A 22,500-nucleotide genomic window follows, 5' to 3' on the forward strand; every position below is an offset into this window, starting at 1 on the left:
TAGATGGTGGGTAATTTTCTTGTAATACAGTATACACCACGTGCTGTTGTCTTTGACCGGGGGTGCCTCTTACGAATTTCCTCATTTTCATTTACCAGGTTTAAGATTATATATTTACACAGTACGTTCACTCGTCGTTTTGGTGTCCTCATAAATAAAAGAGGACTTATGTAGAGTTTGGAATATGGATCGAATAAGTCATGGAACAGGCAGACATTAAAGTGTGTGCATGTGTGTGTGTGTGTGTGTGTGTGTGTGTGTGTGTGTGTGTGTGTGTGTGTGTGTGCGCGTGTGCGTGTCTGTGCGCATGTGCGTGTGTGTGTGTGAGTGTCTCCGTGTGTGTGTCAAAGTGTGTCTGTGGCAGCAAGCCATCCCCATTGTAATTACATCTCTCCCTCCTCCTTGGTTTGCCCCTGAGAGTTACACCAGAGAATTCATCCTCCAGTAATAGAATTACACAACGCACAGCGGCGGCAGCTAGGGACCAGGATGCTTAATGTCTTTTATGAAATATTAACAGAGTTGGTGGTTTTAATGATTTTTCCCACCTTATTAGGATGCTGTCTCTCTCTCTCTCTCATTCTCTGTCTTCATCACTCTGTCTGTCCTCTCATGTATTTTTCTCTCTCCTCCTTTACCCCCCTCCCCCCATTTCTTGGCTTCTGCTTCCCTTCAGGGATAATGTGGGTGTGTTTAAGAAGCGGTGAGCCATTGCTTCCTACGTTAAATGACTAAAGGCATCGTCCTTAATTATAGCGCCCATCCTCTCCCCCGCCTTCCTCGGTCCCCCTGCCCCCGGAGACGGTCAGCCCGTCGCGCCGAGACAGACGGAGCAGGGACGGCTCCCGTGGGCCCGCTCTTTCCGGAGGCTTCGCCGCCTAATTCAAATGTACACTTACGACGCACTTTATCAGAAACCTCAGCTTTGCACCTTCCTCCAGTGGTGACCCAGTTGTGGTCTGAGGGGTACCACTAGAACCGGTTATTATTGTGGACGGAAGACCTTTATTAAAACAGCTCTGACACTGGCAGGGTAGTGTAATGGCAGTGGGTGTTATGTTGGTATGTATGAATATCAGACACAGCGGTGTCACTGCTGTGTGGAGAGTTGCAGCAGCCCTGTAGCGCCGTAGTCCACGCGTTCGGAAGCTGGCCATCGCTGAAGAGAACACACGGGCTACCTCCACACTTGCAATGTGCTTTTAATAAATACTTCTTGAGAAAGTGGGTGGTAGGGATGTTCTCAAGGCTGCGAGATGTGTATTTGCGCACCGCAACGTCAGGGTCCGGCTAGCCAGCATTGCAGATTGGCGCGTCGCAGGTAAACCCAGCGCTCATTAACAGTCTCCGTCTCCCTCTCCGTCTCTCAAGGAGGTTCATTTATGCACAAATAATACGGGCCGATTATGTCCCGATGGCCGTGGCTGAGAGTTTGTGTGGCTTGCGTTTGTTGCAGAAATCAGCAGAGTACGGAAGGACATGTACAACGACACGTTAAACGTCAGCACGGAGAAGAGGAGCTCGGAGCTGCCCGACGCCGTCGGCCCCATCGTGCAGCTCCAGGAGAAGCTCTATGTGCCTGTCAAGGAATACCCCGATGTGAGTATCAGCTGGTCACATCAGCCAGACCTGCCCAGTGGGGTAGGCATTCGCTTATGGGCTACAGAAACCCGATACACTGGCGTGTTTTCGATTTGAATATCGAGTTTGCTGTTTTCTCAGGGGTGCGTTTGTTGACATTTTGCTGCTTTGCTGCTTTTGAGGAAAGCGATCCATTGGCAGAAAATCTTCATTCAAATCAGACAGAGAAAGAATGTCCTCATACATGCAGTAAAAGCCGGAATTCTGGGGCTCAATTAATTATCTTTTAAAATAAATATTCATATGTGGGCAGAATTGTCATAAATAAGTAAATGGGATTGTGAAGAAGTTTGTGCATACAGTAGTGCCCTTATTTAATTACACTGGCACACAAGTCAGTGTAATCTAGTTTTCCCTGCATTAGGACATGGGCCCACATCCAACATATTGATTTCATTAAGAGAAACTTAAGTAGTGAGCTTGCGTACCAGGTTTCTGTTCATTTTACGGGCCCATTTAATCTATTATGGTCTAAACAGTTGGTTTGTCCTAGGGACTTACCGTGAGTCGGACCAATCTGGAGTTTTACGTGTTTCGTTTAGTTATTGTTTACAGAATGTGCTCCCGAGCATTTGATCATCACAAGTCAATAGACTGCATCTACAGCAAAATGCCTCGGAGATTCCTCTCAGAATGAACCGAGCCCAGTTTGAAGGTCTCAGGCGACGACTGGTAGCTCAGTAATAGTGACACTGAGCTCTGCCTCATCTCAGTTTCTGCTGACGCGTCCCGGCGGTTAACGAATCTTTTAAGTAATCACTGTCAGATCTAGCTCGCCTAAGCCCCCTGGCCCAGGAAAGAGCGAAGAGCTCAGAGCAGATTGATCCCAATTAACTCATCCCACCCCTTCCTCATTTCCTGCACGGACAGCATTAATTGACCCTTTTCCAGAAGGGGTGCGAGAGCAGGTCGGAATTGGGACCCTCCATTTTGCCGGAGGTTCCCCGCAGCAAGATAGCTGAGTGTTTGTTCAAGTTCCCTACGGGGGGCATCGGAGTGGTTGGCCTGTGCCACACTCTGCCCCAGAGCTGCCTCGCTACGTCAGCGTGACTAATTCGCAGTTTAACAACGCCTTGGACTAGTGGAGCTGTGTAAGGATGAATAAATAACAGCTCCTGAATCTTAGATATACCTGTCACTATGACGAGGGGGATGTAATGAAGAATTGTGCCATCAGGATGGATAAATAGAAATGAACAAAGTATTCCCTCTTAAAGAACATATGAGTACTTTCATGCAGGGGTTATATTAAACAAACAAGCTTTATTGGTGTTTGAGATGATTTGTTCATTTCTCTTGAAAACTGATTTTTAAAAGCTATCTTATATTATTAGCAAATATGGATACCAGATGGATCTTTCTATATGGATATCAGAGAACACAGCTATAGTGATACCAGAGGATGCAGCTATCGTGATACCGGAGAACATAGCTGTAGAGATACCAGAAGACATATCCATGCTGGAGGGTACAGATAGTAGTACCAAAGAACATAGCCTTAGTGATACCAGAGAATTTAGCTGTAGACATACCAGAGAAGGAAGATATAGTGATAGAAGTCTTAGTTTTGTCGTTTTCAGGTACAGCTTAAAAGTGCCCACAGTAACAAAGCTGTCGCATTGTTTACAGTCAGCCACAGGATGCCAGCGTCTGCTGTAGTATTCTCTGAACTGATGCAATAGATATAAAAGAAATTTATTGTAATATTGTAAGACTTTTTTAAATACCATCCATCTTATCCTCAGTGAATTGAAAAAAAACCAACCTTTTCCCTGGAGGGCTGTGAGAGTTGCCTGACTGTGCAAAGGCCATTGGTGTGCGTGTGTGTGTGTGTGTGTGTGTGTGTGTGTGTGTGTGTGTGTGTGTATGTGTGTGTGTGTGTATGTGTGTGTGTGTGTGTGTGTGTGTGTGTGTGTGTGTGTGTGTGTGTGTGTATGTGTGTGTGTGTGTGTGTGTGTGTGTGTGTGTGTGTATGTGTGTGTGTGTGTGTGTGTGTGTGTGTGTATGTGTGTGTGTGTGTGTGTGTGTGTGTGTGTGTGTGTGTGTGTGTGTGTGTGTATGTGTGTGTGTGTGTGTGTGTGTGTGTGTGTGTGTATGTGTGTGTGTGTGTGTGTGTGTGTGTGTGTGTGTGTGTATGTGTGTGTGTGTGTGTGTGTGTGTGTGTGTGTGTGTGTGTGTATGTGTGTGTGTGTGTGTGTGTGTGTGTATGTGTGTGTGTATGTGTGTGTGTGTGTGTGTGTGTGTGTGTGTGTGTGTGTGTGTGAGTGTGTGTGTGTGTGTGTGTGTGTGTATGTGTGTGTGTGTGTGTATGTGTGTGTGTGTGTGTGTGTGTGTGTGTGTGTGTGTGTGTATGTGTGTGTGTGTGTGTGTGTGTGTGTATGTGTGTGTGTGTGTGTGTGTGTGTGTGTGTGTGTGTGTGTATGTGTGTGTGTGTGTGTATGTGTGTGTGTGTGTGTGTGTGTGTGTGTGTGTGTGTATGTGTGTGTGTGTGTGTGTGTGTGTGTGTGTGTATGTGTGTGTGTGTGTGTGTGTGTGTGTGTGTGTGTGTGTGTGTGTGTGTATGTGTGTGTGTGTGTGTGTGTGTGTGTGTGTGTGTGTGTGTGTGTGTGTATGTGTGTGTGTGTGTGTGTGTGTGTAAAGATTCTGGTTGTCCTTTCTGCTCTGAAGGGCACCCAGTATCATTATTAGTGAGCTTGGCTTCATTAGGAGGAGTGAGAGATGAAATGAGAGGCCTCAAATAAGCCCTAGCTGAGAAGAGTGCCAGGAGATCTCAGCTGGCCGGGTGTGTCTGCGCATGCTAACTATCATCTACATATCCCCCTTAAAGCCTTTATGAAGTTACAGTATGTCTGTGTATTTACATCTATATCTTTATATGGGCTGTTCTGTATTCACAAAGGTGAATGGTGAGTTTAAGGATGCCACCAAGTTTCACCACATATCTCAGATAGATGGGCAATGCGATAATTGCAGGACCCCCCTTCAGAAAATCATTAGCTAAGCCATTAGCTACTAAACCATCACAGATTCTCTTCAAGAGACTGAGACACTCTAATTATCACGTGGTAAGGATGGCTAAAAGACGGGTGCATGCATGCGGATGCGCATCTGTACGTGTGTGTGTTTTGTTTGTATATGCGAATGCGCTTTGCGGGTGTTTTGGTGGGCGCACACACGCTTAAACGTCCTCGTGTATAGCCACTGCATGCCTCCGTGTGCTCGTGGGGTTTTCAAACTCCAATTATCCCTTCGTAGGTGGTCATTAGTGTTACCAGGTAGGGGGTAAGAGAGTGATCATTGTAAAGAAAGAAAAAGAGCATTAAGGGGAAAGCACCGAGAAGAGAGGGAAAGAGGGAAAGAGGGAAAGAGGGGGGGAGGGGGAGAACGAGAGGAGAGGCCGGATGATAACCAGCTGTGGTTGTGAGGTGATGATGAATGTGAGGGGATGATGAGGTCAGGGAAACAGGGCAGATGAACAGTGGCCTGGTCTGCCTGATAAAAGAGGGAGAACAAACCCATCCCCACCCTGGTGCCTCACACACTCGTCTCTGAGACAGGCCTGCAGCCACGTGGAAATTAATTTGCTCCTTCAAACCCGTGCCGTGCTGCTACACTTTTGGCGGCATGCACCCGTTCCAATTTGGTGAACAATGTTATTAGGTTGGGGAAAGACAACAGTGCTGGGAGAACATTGGTGCTCCCAGTAATTGTTGCCATTCATATTGGTGTGCTCATATCTATAGTTACTGTTGTGAATGTGTGTGTGTGTGTGTGTCCGTGCGTACATCGTGCCTATATGTGTGTGTGTGTGTGTGTGTGTGTGTGTGTGTCCGTGCATACATCGTGCCTATATGTGTGTGTGTGTGTGTGTGTGTGTGTGTGTGTGTGTGTGTGTCCGTGCGTACATCGTGCCTATATGTGTGTGTGTGTGTGTGTGTGTGTTTGTGTGTGTGTGTGTATGCAAGCGCTTGCATATATATGTGTGTACTCATAGGAAGGTGGAAGGTTGTGTGTGTGTGTGTGTGTGTGTGTGTGTGTGTCCGTGCGTACATCGTGCCTATATGTGTGTTTGTGTGTGTGTGTGTGTGTGTGTGCGTCTGTGTGTGCAAGCGCTTGCATATATATGTGTGTACTCATAGGAAGGTGGAAGGTTGTGTGTGTGTGTGTGTGTGTGTGTCCGTGCGTACATCGTGCCTATGTGTTTGTGTGTGTGTGTGTGTGTGTGTGTGTCAGTGCGTACATCGTGCCTATATGTGTGTGTGTGTGTGTGTGTGTCTGTGTCCGTGCGTACATCGTGCCTATATGTGTGTGTGTGTGTGTGTGTGTGTGTGTGTGTGTGTGCAAGCGCTTGCATATATATGTGTGTACTCATAGGAAGGTGGAAGGTTGTGTGTGTGTGTGTGTGTGTGTGTGTGTGTCCGTGCGTACATCGTGCCTATATGTGTGTTTGTGTGTGTGTGTGTGTGTGTGTGCGTCTGTGTGTGCAAGCGCTTGCATATATATGTGTGTACTCATAGGAAGGTGGAAGGTTGTGTGTGTGTGTGTGTGTGTGTGTGTGTGTGTGTGTGTGTGTGCATGCATGCTAACAGGGGTATCTGAAATTGCACATGTGTGAGTATGGGATATAATGTTAGATGGCGGACAGAGCTCTCTGCAGAGGGAGAGCTCTATAAATACTCCACTCAGGGTCTAGGCACAGACAGAGCTTTTAATTGTAGTAGCTGTGGTGCCGAGCGAGTGTGGAAGAGAAGAGGAGCGCGAGAGAAAGCTACCATCTATCACTCCTCCTCCAGCGTCCTTTTCTGGGTCATGTCCGTCCAGTGCGGAGACGGGCGCCTCTCGCTGATTATGAGTCATTACAAGAAAGCGCGGCAGGATTGATTCTCCCTTGGTCATCTCTTCACAGCCTTGGTCATTGTTCAGCAAGCCCGGCAGAGATGAGGCATGCTCTGTCTGTGTGTATTTGTGTGTGTGTGTGTGTGTGTGTGTGTGTGTGTGTGTGTGTGTGCATGCGCGCACGTGTGTGTGTGCGTGTGTGCCCGCACAACTGTGCAGAGGGCTTTAAACAGGAGTGTATTAGAGACAACCTGCCTTATCTGGCAATAAGTATTCCTCATCACTCTGTTTGCGTGGCATGCGAGTGAGATGTGATCATGTCTGAGGGCGGCACTTTGAAGCCCAGCACGCCGCGATGTGAACTGTCGGAGGTGTTGTGAGTGCGGGGTGTGGGGAGCTGGCTGTCTGCCCTGCTTCTCCAGGTGTCGTTGCTTTAATTGAATGGGGCTGAGAGGATGGCCCCATAACTCACTACCGAATGAGGGCCTAATGAAAGCCAAACTACTGGACATTAACTGGGGAATTGGCTGCAGTGGCTAGAGCAGCTGGTCTTGATTAATACGACTTAATTTTGCGCGCGCGCGGGTGCACACATGGATGTGCGGGCTTTGCCGTGCAGAGACTTGTGAGTTCATTTCAAGTGCAGGTATGGGACTACGCTACGTACCAGTGGCTTCAGGTACGCTGACACGACTGAGCGCACTCACTACGACACGCTGCAGCGTACGCCCAGAGAAGGTCATACACCGCAACACCGTCTCATTCCAACACCGTGCCCCTTCCTAGCCCGGGCTCCCACAGCCCCGCTCTGGCTGCGATTCAGCAGTCACGGGACACGTCCTCTCATTATGTCTGATGAAAATAACCAGTAATGCTCGCGCAGGGGAGAGGCTGCGGCAGGAGCCGCCGCGTTCCGGATCACCGCACGGCTAATGAAGGTTAATTAGGGTTCATTAGGACATGATGACTGCTCACAACACCGCCTCGGGTTCCCGTGCGCGCCGCACCCGACCGGCCCTTCGGCCCGGCCCCCCGCCCTTCGCGCTCCTGCCCCGTGGCCGCCGCCGACAGCTTTCCCAGGCGCTTCCATGCACAGGCATCCCGGGCCGCCCGGAGCGGCAGGATGGGGGCTGGGGGTCTTAATCGGGTGGGGGGGTCAGGCTTTTGGTGTTAAACCAGCACTCAGTGTAAATTGCTCAGAAATATTAAGACTCCCTGACTATGAGCGATTAACCAAATGACTTAACTGTTGCTGTGGCTCTTCCTGTCATCTGAAATGGCTTTTCCCTGCCGTGTCCCACCGCTGTCGTCCACGCCTCAAATAACAACCATATAACAACAATAACAAAATAACAACAATTTCGCAGTGTGTCATAATCAGAGAATTTTGCCGTACCCACGTGCCAAATGACACGCTCTATATGCGGCTATATTACGGAAGCTGCTGAAGTGAAGGCGGATACCGTGCCATCCACTAACGGATCGAAAGCGCGCCCAGTTTCTGGGACGTCTCTGGGAAATCAAGCGTTTCATACATTGAACGCGTGCGCTCAGTGATTCGCCACCCCTTCTCTTAAAGGGGCCGGCGTGGCCTCTCCTCCCAACTCTCCTCTCCTTGTCCCGCGTGCTAATGAAAACAAAAGACATCCTGCAGCAGGGAATCGGAGAGCAGTGCTATTAGAAGCCGTGCCGTAATTAATTTGCCTATTACCCGTGCCAGCTCGTTTATCTTCATAAGATAATGCCATCACTCGCGGTCTCTGGCAGGCCCGCTCGTTCGCACGCACGCACGCACGCCCGCCCGCCCGTGCGCCCCGCGCTGACTTTAAACGGCCCTAATTACGTCCCCGCTGCCTGCTTTATTGGAGTTGATGGAAAACATGCTTAATCTCCAATGTGCAGATCGTGTAAACAGGCCTGAGCCTTGAACAGCAGATATTAGAGATGCCATTACAGCCTAATGATTTTGCTTGTGCTGCTTTCTGCAAGCGCTGCTGGAAAGTGCAAGCCTGTGCTGGGGCCAGGGGAGTGACGGCGAGCAGTCTGGGTTCCTCTAGCTTTTCCAGACACTGCTCAATTGGCGGCTAGAATCTGAGCAAGTGACAAACGACTAGTGACGGGATCAGGGCCAACCGAGTCGTGTTTAGAATCCCCCCCCCCCCCAGGCATTAACCCTGAAATGTGTCAGCGCTTTGTTACTGTTGAGCTACGATGGTAGCACGGTTGCTATGGACGTAACCCTGGCAGGGGGTGGGGGTTAGTGATGACACAGTGAATTGCACACACTTCAAAACGGGCAAAAACACGACGCCTGGTACCTGGGAGCTGCAGTGGACAGGTAGTGTGAAGACTTTAAAAGGAAGAGGCAACACAGCTGTTGCTCGCTGAACAATTTGACAGTTAAGGTTAGACAGTAACACACTTGCGCGAATACGCACACACACACAAACAGCCACACGCTCACTCGCACACACATTCATACATTAGGCAATCGTCTGTAGGCATACAGGTATATGAACCTATTCAGATGATAAAGTGCCAACAAACTCTTGCGAAAGATACTTTTGCTTCCATCATGAAAAGGGAGCTTCCATTTAAAGAACTCTTGGAGCGGCACAGCTCCGGATTCAGCCGTTTAACCTTTTTTCCTCCTGAATGGTCTCTGAAGATTCAGCTGGGCTCTTTGTAGTCGGACGAACCGGGCCAGCAAAGTAAAGCTAGCAATAATGTGTGCAGAAATATGGAGATTTAGTGGCGGCAAGGTGACATGGTTGCTGCGGTAACCCCCCCCCCCCACACACACACACACACGCCCAGAGCCCCGAGCACCACCCCCAGTCTCTCCGAGCACTTGATGGGAGACGATGAAAATGTTATTCAGCCCTTTTCTTCACACATGCATTTGCATTCCGCTGCCTGCCCATCACAAACTCCTACACTGCACACATAAGCACACGCTAACACATGTGCACACATGGAAACATACACACTCACACACACACGCGTGCACTCAGTCCCTACGAAGGCTTTGATCAGCACAGGTAGCAGTAAAGGCGGTGTGTGTTTGGCGCAGCAGGAGCAACCTGGCACAAGAGGCCCAGGTACAGGAGTAAGCGTGCCCTCAAAAGAGCCCCACCAGAGCCCACACGACAGGCCCTGAGTGGAGAGGCGGCGAGGCGATGCATCCACTCAGCGAGACGAGCTGGTGCTGTCACACGCAGACTTTGTGTACACAGCAGCAGCAGCGCATGTGTGTGCGTGAACGTACGTGTGTGCTAATGTGCGCAAGTGTGTGCCTGCATGAGTCTGTGTGCGTACACGTATGTGGTACAAAGCTGTGTGATTCATCCCTGTCAGCTGTTTCTCTTTCACTTCCTGCAATCTTTTTTAGGAGAGAGCTTTAATCGGTCACGCCGTAAGCTCTGTTGGTGAGAGGGCACTTGGAATCGGCTTCATTTGTGGTAGACCAGGTGGCAGCAGTACTATTGCATTAACATGATTCAAATGCAAATTTTGTTTGAGGTAGTCCTAATCAGTTTTAGTTGTAGCATCATTATCGTTGATTGTTTGCGGCAGACCAGAGATACATATTTTTGTACGTGTGTGTATATGTCAGACTGTGTTTGTGTTTGTGTGTGTGTGTGTGTGTGTGTGTGTGTGTTTGTGTGTGTGTGTGTGTGTGTGTGTGTGTGTGTGTGTTTGTGTGTGTGTGTGTGTGTGTGTGTGTGTGTGTGTGTGTGTGTGTGTCTAGGTTTGTCTGTGTATATTTATCAAGTACAGAGAGTCACCTCATTTATCTTGATCAAGCACAGTCACCTGAAGAGCCTTTTCTTAGCTCAGGTGGTGAATTAGGTCGTGGATGCTGAATCTAACATTTGCAATTCACTGGCATTGACCACCATGTGAGATTTTTGTAACATAAATGTTACTCATATAATGCAGCACATGTACCTGATCCTACAGCAATGTTCACCTCTCACTAGGACTAAACAAACGGAACATCTAACTGCAGTTGCAGTGTAAGTTGCTTTTACATTCCCTCCGTTAAGTTTTTGTGTTCGCAGTCCGCCACTTATGGAAATCAGATAAAATTAGGCAGTTGCTACTACTGGTTATTTAAACAGCACTATTATATAACTATTACTATTATTATATAACTTTATGTAATATAACTATTATTGTATAACTTTGATGTTGACAATGTTAATATTGAGTATTAAAAGTACAGCTCTTGCGTTCTTTCGATATTCTTTTTGGATATAAAATGTTTTATTGCTTACCACCACCTCTCACTGCATAGCGAATACGCCAATAGAATACACTAAAAAGAAAGGTTATCTTGTTCACCTACATCAGAGATTTTGCTGAGAAAGGAAACTCCTTACTACAGCACGCTATAATGACAATAGGTCATATGGCTGGTTTCACTTGTTATTGTTATGAAGGTATCTTCATGTTTTATTTTTCATATATGTTTGTTTACTCATTGATTTATTTCGAATAGAGGTTGGTGACCCCCCCCCCCCCCCCCGACAGAGCAGGATGTGGTCATGTGTAAGTGGCGGGCACTAGATGACTAATGGAGGGGAAAGTCGGAGTGTCGTGTGCTACAGTCACACTGGCTGAGTAGGAGCGGAGCATGTGGAAATAGAAACAGGCGCCGAGCAGTTCTGCTTCTGTTGGACACAGCATGTCTGCTTCTGTTAGCCTGCTTCTGTGACAGTTGCTCCAGTCGAACGCTTGTGAAAATTAATGAAAGAGGCTCAAGTTAGCAAAAGAAACAGTGTAGGCCCCTCATGTCATACTCTCCTGACATTTCAAATAAAAATATCCTGATTCAGCTCGTGAAGGCATTTTAAGATAACCTTTAAAGGAATATTTCAGTGTTTTTCACTCTAATATCTGTCTCCTGCGTCTGTCTAGGATCAATTACCAGAGACAATCATTTCAGTACATTTGCCTGGAGTTAGAAAAGAATATAAGTGTGTTTTGTTGACTCGAAACGCACTTACAATGGAAGCCTTGGGGCAGTTGATAATTCCTGTCAATAATCGTTTATGTGAGCATATTTATAGAGAAAACCATCATGAGTTTTTTTTTTCTGTTTAAGGTATTTGTAAATCTGTTTGTGAATGATGTAACGGATCTGCACACTGTTTAAATTATGTGACTATTATGTAAATTATGTGAAGCGCAATCTTCGGTAATAAATCTTGCTAGCACTGCTAGCACGCGGCTCTTCAGCGCACATTACGGAACTCAGCCACTTCTTTTGCACCTCCTTCATAAATTTTAAGTCAGCACATTTTCCTTCTTCGGATGAAATTACTGTCACTGGCACGTGAATGCATGCTACAGACACGGTAGATAATATTCCATTGGAACATTTCATTACAGACTTCTCTAGTGTTCGCTGTCTGAATAACACAAAGTTTGCGCTGTTTCTGAAATAACTCACTAACATCTGAAAACTAGGTTCCATTGATTGTAGGTAGCGTCAAGAAATATAATACACAATATATATGAAAATAATATAGAAAGCAAGTCCCTGACTGAACACGCGAGGGCCTTCCTCGTAGGCCCCACTGCTGCCCCACGGCGGAGGGGCCGTGTGCTGACGCCCTCACCTTCTGCTCCGCTCTGGCCTGCCTCAGTCCTGCACGCCCACCAGAACCACAACAGCAAGTGCACGGTGTTCCATGTGTCCCCCAAAATGCCTCCATCACAATGGGGGCAGGGGACAGCGAGGCCTGTCACCTCGGGAGACCCGTGCAGACGACAGGGCATGGCGGCTCCTGTGCGGCCGCGTGATCTGCCTGTGCCCGCGCGCGAGCGGCGCTGTACGGAAGAAAAGGACCTCCCGGAGCCGCCCTGCACTCCCGCTGCCGATTATTCTGCACCAAAGGCACCTTGCACATCTGCACAAGCCTGGAAAAGGGGCCTCCGCCTCGAATTGATATACTGAGCACTGCTCAGTCTCCATAGCGATAGCCGGACACACATAACCTTTTCCCAGAGTCCGCTTTCCCGGTCAGGTTGTAATTACTTTTGGATTCAGACACATGAATAACGCTGAAGAGAAAGTCATGAGCTGAGGAAGAGATCATTTTTCCAATAAATGTCTCATTATGACATTTGTTCCAGAGTGTGTGTGTGCATGTGTGTGTGAATGACAGTAGGACTATGTATGTATTCATGACATAGTAGATAATACGTTCTTTGTGCTGTATGTAATATGGCATCTGATGAACAGTCGATTCACAGCCAACACCTGCAGCCATGTTTATGTATTTTATATACAGTACAGCATCATAGTTGATCAAGGTTGATCAATGCTGTACAAACATTTACCTTTTTTTTTGTATTTTATTTTTTGAATATTTTAATATACTGTATTGCTTATTAATTATTGGTATGCAAATGTGCAACGTTAATTGGTAGTGCTATATCAGTCTGACTGGTATTAATCACTAACCTGATGTGAATACAATATGATTCACACACACACACACACACACACACACGCACACTGCACTCCATACACAGTGCTTCTCAAAGGACTTGTGCAGATGCATACAAATGCCATGTGTGCACTGTGGCTTTTCTGCCTTGCAGCACAATTTAATTGCTTCTTTTCATTCATATCCACAAGTGCTCTTGGACAGGCATGAAGTATGCAACAGGGGAAAGAAACTGTTATGAAGTACACACACACTCCCACTCTCACACAGTCTCACTAATTTAACAGTGTCTGTAGTCTATGTCTTACAAGCAGTCGATTATGTATGGAGTCACTTGTGTGAAAACAGCATAGCATTTGAATACGAAATACATTGATAAATCAGGCCTTGGAGGACTATTGATTATAACAGGGAAGCTTTGTGTAAAATAGGCTTTTGCAGGCAGCAGAGCTGAAAACCCAGTGGCTCACGTTCAAATCAAACCTCTGTTAAATGTCATATCGACTGGGTTGTTTTGATGAATGGAATTCTTTGAAATTCATCTTATTAAGCGGAACATTTGAGAGTGAACACAGACAGAGTTTGTGCAGTTCATAGCATTTGTGATAAAATATTAATACAACAGGAAAAAGTGACTTAATTGTTTGGCCTGAAATCATATCACTGCTTACCACCAGCGGATGACTTTTGTTGTGCATACAAGCACTGTATGTTTCCCATAACCTTCCATCACCCACAGCAGCTGTGTAATAGTGGTGCTGCTAGAAATGACAGCAGCAGGCTAGCAGGGACACCGCTCGTTTCTGTCTCTCTGCACACGCAAAAGGCCCGGCTTGGTTTTTAAAGCTCCGCAGCTGAGTCCCTCGACCACGCGGCGCCAGGTCCGGGCCTGATGCTGTGACTGACAGGTCTCGGGCCGACGCCAAGGCTCGATCGATCGGGCGAACGATCGGCCGCTCTTATCTTGTCGCGGTGGGGCACGGAGCAGGGCCGGGGAGCCCTCGACGCCATTGGCACCCGCTCACTGCGCATCGAGCGCCATTGTCAGGGCCCGGCCCGAAGAGCGTGGCAGATAACGGCTGGACGGGCCGTGCTGATAGAGCGCCTCGCTGTCTCACCCCACTCCCCACTCTCTGTCTCTGCCTCAGGGCTAGAGCATTCCACATGCGCTTTTCTGGTTCTTCTTCCTCAGCACCAGGGATTTCCGTGGTGGTCTGTGATGGTGATTGGGCCACTAACGTGCACGTCCGTCACACACTCCATTCTTTTAAAGCTAGTGAGATAGATTTTACCTCGATGTTAAAGGCACGTGCTTCTCAGACTGGAGGAGGATCGCATTATATGTATTTAGAACAAATTCATCATTCACAGGTAGACATGCGCCAATTAGCAGTTATATTACAAACACTCCGATTTGTAATTATTTCTGCAAGCCTGTCAGGCATTTAAAAAAAATTTGCTTTATAGATAATGGAACAAAAAAAGCCTGAATACGTCCTTGTCTGGAATAAATCCAGAATGAAAAGTAGTCTCTGAAGGTGGTGTTCATTGTCTCCCAGAAAAGATAAAAGCGAGGATACACAGTAACAGATTCAGTGTTTGCAGTCTCCAAGGCCTGTATTCTCAGATGCCCCTCCTATCCACGGAATGGTGGAAACCAGGCCCTACATTGCCATGAAAGTATATTGCATGCTGCCTTTACTACAAGGATCTATTGTGCATTGTGCTGTGTAATTTTACTGTGTTGAGCCTTTCCTTATTGTAAGAAAGTGACGTTTGGTGTTATTATTTTTAATCTGCTCTGGTCTTCAGGCAGGGTGTGAATAGAGGCCTAATGCTGGTTTGTTTGTGTGTTCCAGTTTAATTTCGTGGGCCGAATCCTGGGCCCACGGGGTCTCACAGCCAAGCAGCTGGAAGCAGAGACAGGCTGCAAGATCATGGTGAGAGGCAAAGGCTCCATGAGAGATAAGAAAAAGGTAAGCACACACACACACACACACACACACAGATCAGCCTAATTCATAAGCATGTGCCTATGGAGGAGGGCGTGAATGTGTATCCATGTGCTCATCATACACAGGTGTGTAGTCATGTGGAAACTGGCCTCACCCAGCCTTTGCTGGGCTATTTGCAGGCCCAGCTGAAATATGTTCAGCTTTCCTGACGGCGGGGAATATCAAGTCCTCCCTGAACTGCAGTTTGCTCCTGAGAGCTTTGGGCAGGTGTTCAAACATTGTCCTTGGCCTCCGATCACATGGTGGGCGGCTCCAGTGGGCCTGCCAGGTCTCCTGTCCCAGGCAAACCCCAGACTAAGTGCGGCATGCTGGGTCTCTATCTCTGGAGCTGCAGGGGGGGGGTTATGGGAGGGTCTGGTACTGAGGGTTATGTCCATAGTCCATTACTGGAGTCTATGAACACTTGGGTAAACATATATTTCTTGGCCTTCGGTAAGCATGTAGTGGCACCTGTTTTGTTGTTTATCTGATAACTTTTACGTTTGCATTCGGAACCAGTTCATGCTGCATATTAGACGGTGCTGTAACAACACAGACCCTCTTTTTCCTCACACACCTTCCCCTACAACACATATTTTTGTGGTCTGGTTCTGAGAATGAGGTGCGTTTGTGTTTCCAGCAGTAGGGCCAGCCCTGTATTTGGACAGGCGACTCTAGTGGAGATAGCCCTTACAGGCACGGAAGGGGGAGTGTGTGTGTGTGTGTGTGTGTGTGGAAGGGTGGTGGGAATGCTTAAACAAGTGCTCTGTGAAAAGCACCGTTGTCATCTCACACTCCACACCCACATCTGGATCAGCTCGGCATCCCAGCAGAGCACAGCTGCTCGTCAACATATCAGATCTCATCGCTGTAGGTCCGCGTCTCTGCGCATGTTTGTGTGTGTCAGTGCGCGCGCCTGAGAGTTTATGAGTGTCTGTGCGTGCACCTGAGTGTTTGGGCGTGTCTGTGCTCACTCGAGTGTGTCCCTGAGTACATGCGCATTTGTGTGTGGCCGTGCATGCATGCACGCATCTTCGTGTGTTTATGGGTATCACTGGATATGCACACACGCGACTTTATGGGTTTGTAGGTGTCCCTGCATACGCACACACATGCCTTTGTGTGTTTGTGGGTGTCCCTGCATACACACACGCGTGCCGTTGTGTGTTTGTGGGTGTTCCTGCATACACACACACATGCCTTTGTGTGTTTGTGGGTGTCCCTGCATACACACACACGTGCCGTTGTGTGTTTGTGGGTGTCCCTGCATACACACACACGTGCCTTTGTGTGTTTGTGGGTGTCCTTGCATACACACACACGTGCCTTTGTGTGTTTGTGGGTGTCCCTGCATACATACACAGTTGTGTGTTTGTGGGTGTCCCTGCATACACACACACGTGCCTTTGTGTGTTTGTGGGTGTCCCTGCATACACACACACGTGCCGTTGTGTGTTTGTGGGTGTCCCTGCATACACACACACATGCCGCTGTGTGTTTGTGGGTGTCCCTGCATACACACACACACGTCTTTGTGTGTTTGTCTGGCTTCAAGCCCTCACAGTCCGTCCAGCCCAGCTGACGGCACCGCGCTCACCCAAACCTCTCGCTCCTGAAGTGTATAAATTCATATGTCCGCTTAAGGCTTCTTATCGAGTTAGTGGGTAACCATGGCACTCAGCCATGCTGCAAATACCTTCTTTATGCATCTTCTTTGACCTTTAGCCCAGTCTCCATGTCTGGCTCACCCTCTCCCATCTAGCCCCTGACTGCTGTGCTTTTGTTACTGGGTATAAGCTTATTCTACCTGCACAGCGTTGGTTGGATTCCTCTGCACTCGGGCAGGTGTTCTTGTCTGCTTTGTCATATTTCCTTTCTCATGCTTACACACACCTACACACACATGTCTGTGCACTGGTACACACACTGCTTAAGTGAAACAAATGCTAACTGACAGCATGTGCTCATGGATTGCAGAACACTGATGACCAGTAGCCCGAGCAGATAAGAACAGAATTGCCTTCATTTGTTAAAAATGTTCATTTTAGTGTTATTACAACGACGGTGTGCTGTTGCACTATTAGGGCGCATTGTCTGTGTATCATAGCCTCGCTGTTAAACCGTACGATAAGCGCACACTGGTGACTTTTTATTCAAAACATGTTAGAAAAGAAGATGCTAACAACCTGGTCCTACAAGATACAACGTAGCTTCATCAGTCACACATAAGTAGACAATAGGAAATTTATCGAAGCTCTCTAAACACAGTCACATTGCCTTTGTCTCACTGCCTAAAGCACAGCTCTAATGTGAGCAGAGAAGGCATCTGGTAGCAGGATTATTTTCTGCTAACACTCAAGGCAAGCCTTTCCACAGCCCCCACATCTATCCAGCGCTCATTTAGAGATGTCTCAGGCTGCAGCTGATATTGAGGAAAAGATTCCCTCCTTCTGTATTATCAAATCCCTTCAGAAGTGCATTTGAGATGCCCAAGTAATAAAGTGAGTGATTAAGGCAACCCACACATGAAAGAAAACACACACACACACACACACAGACACACATATACATACACGCGTGAACGAGACGCGCATGCAGGCTTCGCAGTTTGTCTCCAGCACAGCACAGACCAGCCAGGGCTGTGAAGTGAGGGGATAGAGTTGCTGGGCTGGGTTGGTAGTGAGGGTCTGCTGTCAGACGGGTGTCTCTGTTTCTTGGGCTGGGCTTGTCAAAGATGCTCTGCTCCACTGCTGGCCCTGCTAGCAATTACTGTTATTAAGCCTGTCACAATCGCTTCTGCACCAACACTGGTCATAGTGTGTGTGTGTGTGTGTGTGTGTGTGTGTGTGTGTGTGTGTGTGTGTGTGTGTGTGTGTGTGTGTGTGTGCGCACGTGTGTGTGTGGCTTTGGGTGCGTGTGTGTACTTGTGCACACACATACACATGGTTGTGTGCATAGTGGTATTTTTATTTCTAACCTCCTCCACACCTCGTTGTTTATATGAGCCTCACCACAGGTTTTTAAATTATTATTTGAGACACAGTGTAACTCTTACAGTGTGAAGAAAGCCACGGCTTCATTGTTTGGTGATATAAATTATAAATTACAAGTAGATTTATACCACTGCATTTTAAACTCAGTTTAATTACTGTCTTTATACAGGCACTCAGAAATTCCACACCTCCATGACAAGTACACCAGAGATTTAAATCAAGTGCTGTCTTGGCTCAACATAAATGTGAGGCAAAATGTGAGACAGTTACGCATACATAATTTGGCTGTGTCGTTTTGTCCAGTCTGTCTTATTAGTTGGCCAGGAAGAAACAGGCAGAACAGTCTTGGGGAAACCATTAAATCAAAGGTGCTTTTATGCACGTGTGCACATGTGCATATGCGTGTATATCAGGGTCTGTGTCTGTGTGTCGCCAGTCCACATAAATGTAGGTTTGTGTGTGGCTGTGAACTTCGATGCAGGCGGAATACCAGAATGCTGCAATAGCGAGTTCTCTGACAAAGAGCGTAACCCTGGATGTTTCACTCTTCTAAATCCTCTAACAAGGAGCTTTGATGTGCCGGGGTTTTTACACAATCACTGAGTGGTGTGGGTTTAAGCACACAACCCATTCTCCTACCTCACTTCCCTCAACATGAAATCCTCCCCTGGGAGGGAGAGACAGAGAGAGAGAGAGAGAGAGAGAGAGAGAGAGAGAGAGAGAGAGAGAGAGAGAGAGAGAGAGAGAGAGAGAGACAGAGAGAGAGAGAGAGAGAGTGGGAGGGAGGGAGGGAGAGAGACAGAGAGAGAGAGAGAGAGAGACAGAGAGAGAGAGAGAGAGAGAGAGAGAGAGAGAGACAGAGAGAGAGAGTGGGAGGGAGGGAGGGAGAGAGACAGAGAGAGTGAGATGGAGGGAGAGGGAGAGAGACAGAGAGTGTGAGAGAGAGAGAGAGAGAGAGAGAGAGAGAGTGGGAGGGAGAGAGAGAGAGTAGGAGGGAGGGAGAGAGAGAGTGGGAGGTAGAGGGAGAGAGACAGAGAGAGTGAGATGGAGGGAGAGGGAGAGAGAGACAGAAATAGTAAGATGGCGGGAGAGAGAGACAGAGAGTGAGGTGAAGGGAGAGAGAGAGAGAATGAGAGAGAGTGTGAGGGAGGGAGACAGAGAGAGTGAGAGAGAGTGTGAGGGAGGGAGACAGAGAGAGAGTGAGAGAGAGTGTGAGGGAGGGAGACAGAGGGAAACAGGGAGGGAGAGACAAAGAGAGAGGGAGACGGAATGAGAGGGAGGGAGAGACAGAGAAAGCGAGAGAGAGAGAGAGAGAGAGAGAGTGAGGGAAGGGCCTGGTTCTCCCTGACTTCTTTCATTAGATCATTCAACTGAAGGCCATTGTGAATGGAATGGATAACTAGGGTTTCACACAAATGAAAATTTAAATACCACAGTCATCACAATATGATGAGTGATTAACTTATGTGAAGCACCCCCCAGCTGGTGGTGCAGCTGCCGCAGTAGTGTTCAGGCCCAAACGTAGGGCACATGCTTTTACTTACTTCAGAACCAAATCTGATGTTAAAACCATGAAGCTTGTCTCCTCAAAACAAACAAACAAACAAACAAAAACAGTGACAACATAAATGTGCAAATGTTAAGCCAATGTTTAGTTACATTGTTAAGCCAAAACTGTTAAGCCAATGTTTAGTTAATTTTTTAATTTATATTTAATAATTTACATACCTTTTCATTAAAGGACATGTGCAGTAATCTGAATGGTTGGAAGTTCTCCAGTTACAGGAATACTGGAATCATTGTCTTCAGCTAAACATTTAATTAAGGTTTTATTAATGCTTGATGTGCAGATGTGCAGGCAACGTTTGAACAAAATAAGATGAAGAAACAATATAAATAATGAAATACACACACACACACACACACACACACACACACACACACACACACACACACACACACGTGTGTGTGTGTGTGTGTGTGTGTGTGTGTGTATTCATGTATTTCAATTACACTTGATTATCTGTCTAAACAGTATGAATGAGTCTGCTTTTAATATAGCTGTTGAATAATAATGCATATGACCCACTGGTTTAGACACAGGAAAATTAGCTGCCCCAAGCCCACACAAGTAAGGACGAACTTCAGCTCTGCTTCAGCTAAAAACTTCGGAACACAAGGAAAGCGCCAAGGCTGTCGGTCTTAGTGCACAAGCCCCCTATACCATAAAAGCATCCAAACATTGCTCCCGCTGATACTTTATCACACCACAGTACAGAGCAGTAACATGCGACGCCTTTCTGCAAGGACAGCAGTGCCTTGAAAGCTCCGAGATTTGTACTTCATACACTTTAGGCAGATAGTCAGAGGAATTACGCTTCCCAAGGTTTCACCCTGGTTCCTACTGCTCCTTCTGTTTTATTTTCCCCTTTTTTTCCCAGCGCTCTCTCACCCCTCTGCATGGGCCCTCCTGCCCTCCTCTCCTCCCCCTGAACAAGCTGTGATATTAGTTCCCAGAGGCCTCTGCAGTAGGCCCGGCTCCGCTTCACCCGACCATTATTGCCTCTGTAAGGATTACAAAGGAGCGGGACAATGGATTTATGGACATTGATTATGCTCCTGGTCCGCTACTGGATGGCCAGCTAGAAGGGGAGGGAGGGAGAGAGATAGAGGGGCTATAAACAAAGGGCTAGAGGAGGGCTGCACAGCTGGACATGTTTCCTCCGTGGAGCGCCGAGGGAGCGTCACCTTGACTACCAGCCGGTCATTGGCTGCCCTGCAGGACTGTCGTAGGTGCGATGTGAGACTGATCAAGACCACGAGAGAAAACAGCTATATCTCACTGCTCAGAGTGTGCACACACAAACCACAGAGTCACTTTCTCTCTCTCTCTCTCTCTCTCTCTCTCTCTCTCTCTCCCTCTCTCTCTCACACACACACACACACACACACACACACACACTCTAGAATTATTTTGACTTGTGCAATGCAGTAGCTGATTCATGCTATGCCTAGACCTAAACCCATCCCTAACCTTAATTTTTAACATTATTTTTCCAATAGAAGAAAGCAGGGGAAAGGAATAGTATTTTCCTCATGGGGATCAGGAAAATGCCCTCAGAATCTCAGTTCTTTTATGATTTCTTTTTTTTTATCCTGGGTGAAACACACACACACACACACACACACACACACACACGCACAGACAGACAGGCCTGCAGAGGGTCTACCATTAACCCCCATAGCCAACAAAAGCACACATCCTCCTGGCAGTTTTTGCTGGGCTTTTCTTTTTCTTTTTTTTCGAGTGCTATAACGGCTGTGGGCAGGCTGCTGGTCCGTGACAGTCAGGCACGGAGGAACAGGATGAATGCTAAGAGAAAAGGAAGTGACCTAATATGAACGCGCCGCCTCTGTGTCAGATGATAAATCACACCAAGCAAGTCAGATGATGCCAGTGCTGCAATATTTCCCCGCGCCGCGTCACGCAGAAAAGCGCCAACAATGGAGCCCTAATGAAAATCAGCGGGCGAAGTGCGGCAACACAGACGGCACCGCTGATTGCCATCAATTTCCCATTTGCAGGCACGGAGAGAAAAACGAGCACTGTTTGCATATCTGATTATTGCATAAATCAAATCTTGATGTTTTTTTTTTTTTCTTTCACGGGGAAATCGCGCAAAACTGGAAGCGAGCGGGCTGCAGCGTCAGGGGCGAGGAGGGGAGCGACCCCCATCTCTCAGCGCACCACTGTTTCCCGTCAGCCCTGCACCAGCCAACTCCGACCGCGCCCATCCATCAGCTGCCGAGTCTGAGCTTGGCCGTGGCTGGAAGGCCCCCCTCCTTTAAGTTTCGGAGCGCAGCCGAAGTTCGGGATCGCTTCCACGGCAAATGCCCGGTCCGGCCAGACGCGGCGCTCACGGAGGTGGCAGGTGTCCCACCGCCGCTGGGTTCCGGAGGCTGCGGAATGCCCCCCGCCGGTGCAGGTCCCGGGCTCCTGCGCTCCTTCAAGCATCCTTGCGGTTCCGCCACGCGCGCGCCCTCCGTCTGCGCGCCCGCCGCCTGCATGCCTGGCAGCCGATCAAAGCCGCACCGCATCTGTCGACTTCGCTGCGTGTTTTGTTTCCGCGTCGTCTTCCGCGTTGCACCCGCCGGGTCTGTCCTTTGCTGAAGAAGTGAGAACATCACACATTGTTCTGCTCCCATAGAGGCATCAGAGCACATTCCAGCAGGGAGACCTAGGTAGTCTAAAATTCAGCATACCAGACATATCAGAAAAGGATGGTGTGCTTACATTTGTACAGTTTCCTTTCTTCTTAAACTTTTGTTTTGATCCGCTCTGATTGCAGAGAAGGCACTTGGCCCAGTGCCTCGTGTTGTTTGTGAGGACAGGTCAAAAGGCTTCTCGCTCTGTCACAGTTTTAACTGAACACATGGGTGTAACCTTGCCCTTTTACTTATTTCCTGAGCGTCTGTCCATTATTTGTAAACAATTGAACCTTGTTTGCACACTTTCGGACTGGAGCCTCCTTACTGCTGCTCCCCTAAAACTGTGCATGCTTTGTCTACCCCCCC

The 22,500-nt window shown here is 47.8% G+C and overlaps 1 protein-coding gene across 6 annotated transcripts in view; it reads left to right on the forward strand.

Annotated features, from left to right (window-relative positions):
- The window catches only part of qkib (QKI, KH domain containing, RNA binding b), a 64,487-nt gene that overhangs the window by 17,017 nt on the left and 24,970 nt on the right, over positions 1–22,500 (forward strand). For all 6 annotated transcript variants that reach the window (XM_081725128.1, XM_035531796.2, XM_035531797.2 and 3 more), the window contains 2 exons: positions 1,457–1,599; positions 14,798–14,914. In XM_081725128.1, coding sequence (XP_081581254.1) covers positions 1,457–1,599; positions 14,798–14,914 — 260 coding nt within the window. The remainder of the gene's footprint in view (positions 1–1,456; positions 1,600–14,797; positions 14,915–22,500) is intronic.

Source organism: Electrophorus electricus, chromosome 12 (assembly GCF_041902795.1).
Source record: "Electrophorus electricus isolate QZ-2024a chromosome 12, ASM4190279v1, whole genome shotgun sequence".
In the NCBI taxonomy this organism is placed as follows: domain Eukaryota; kingdom Metazoa; phylum Chordata; class Actinopteri; order Gymnotiformes; family Gymnotidae; genus Electrophorus; species Electrophorus electricus.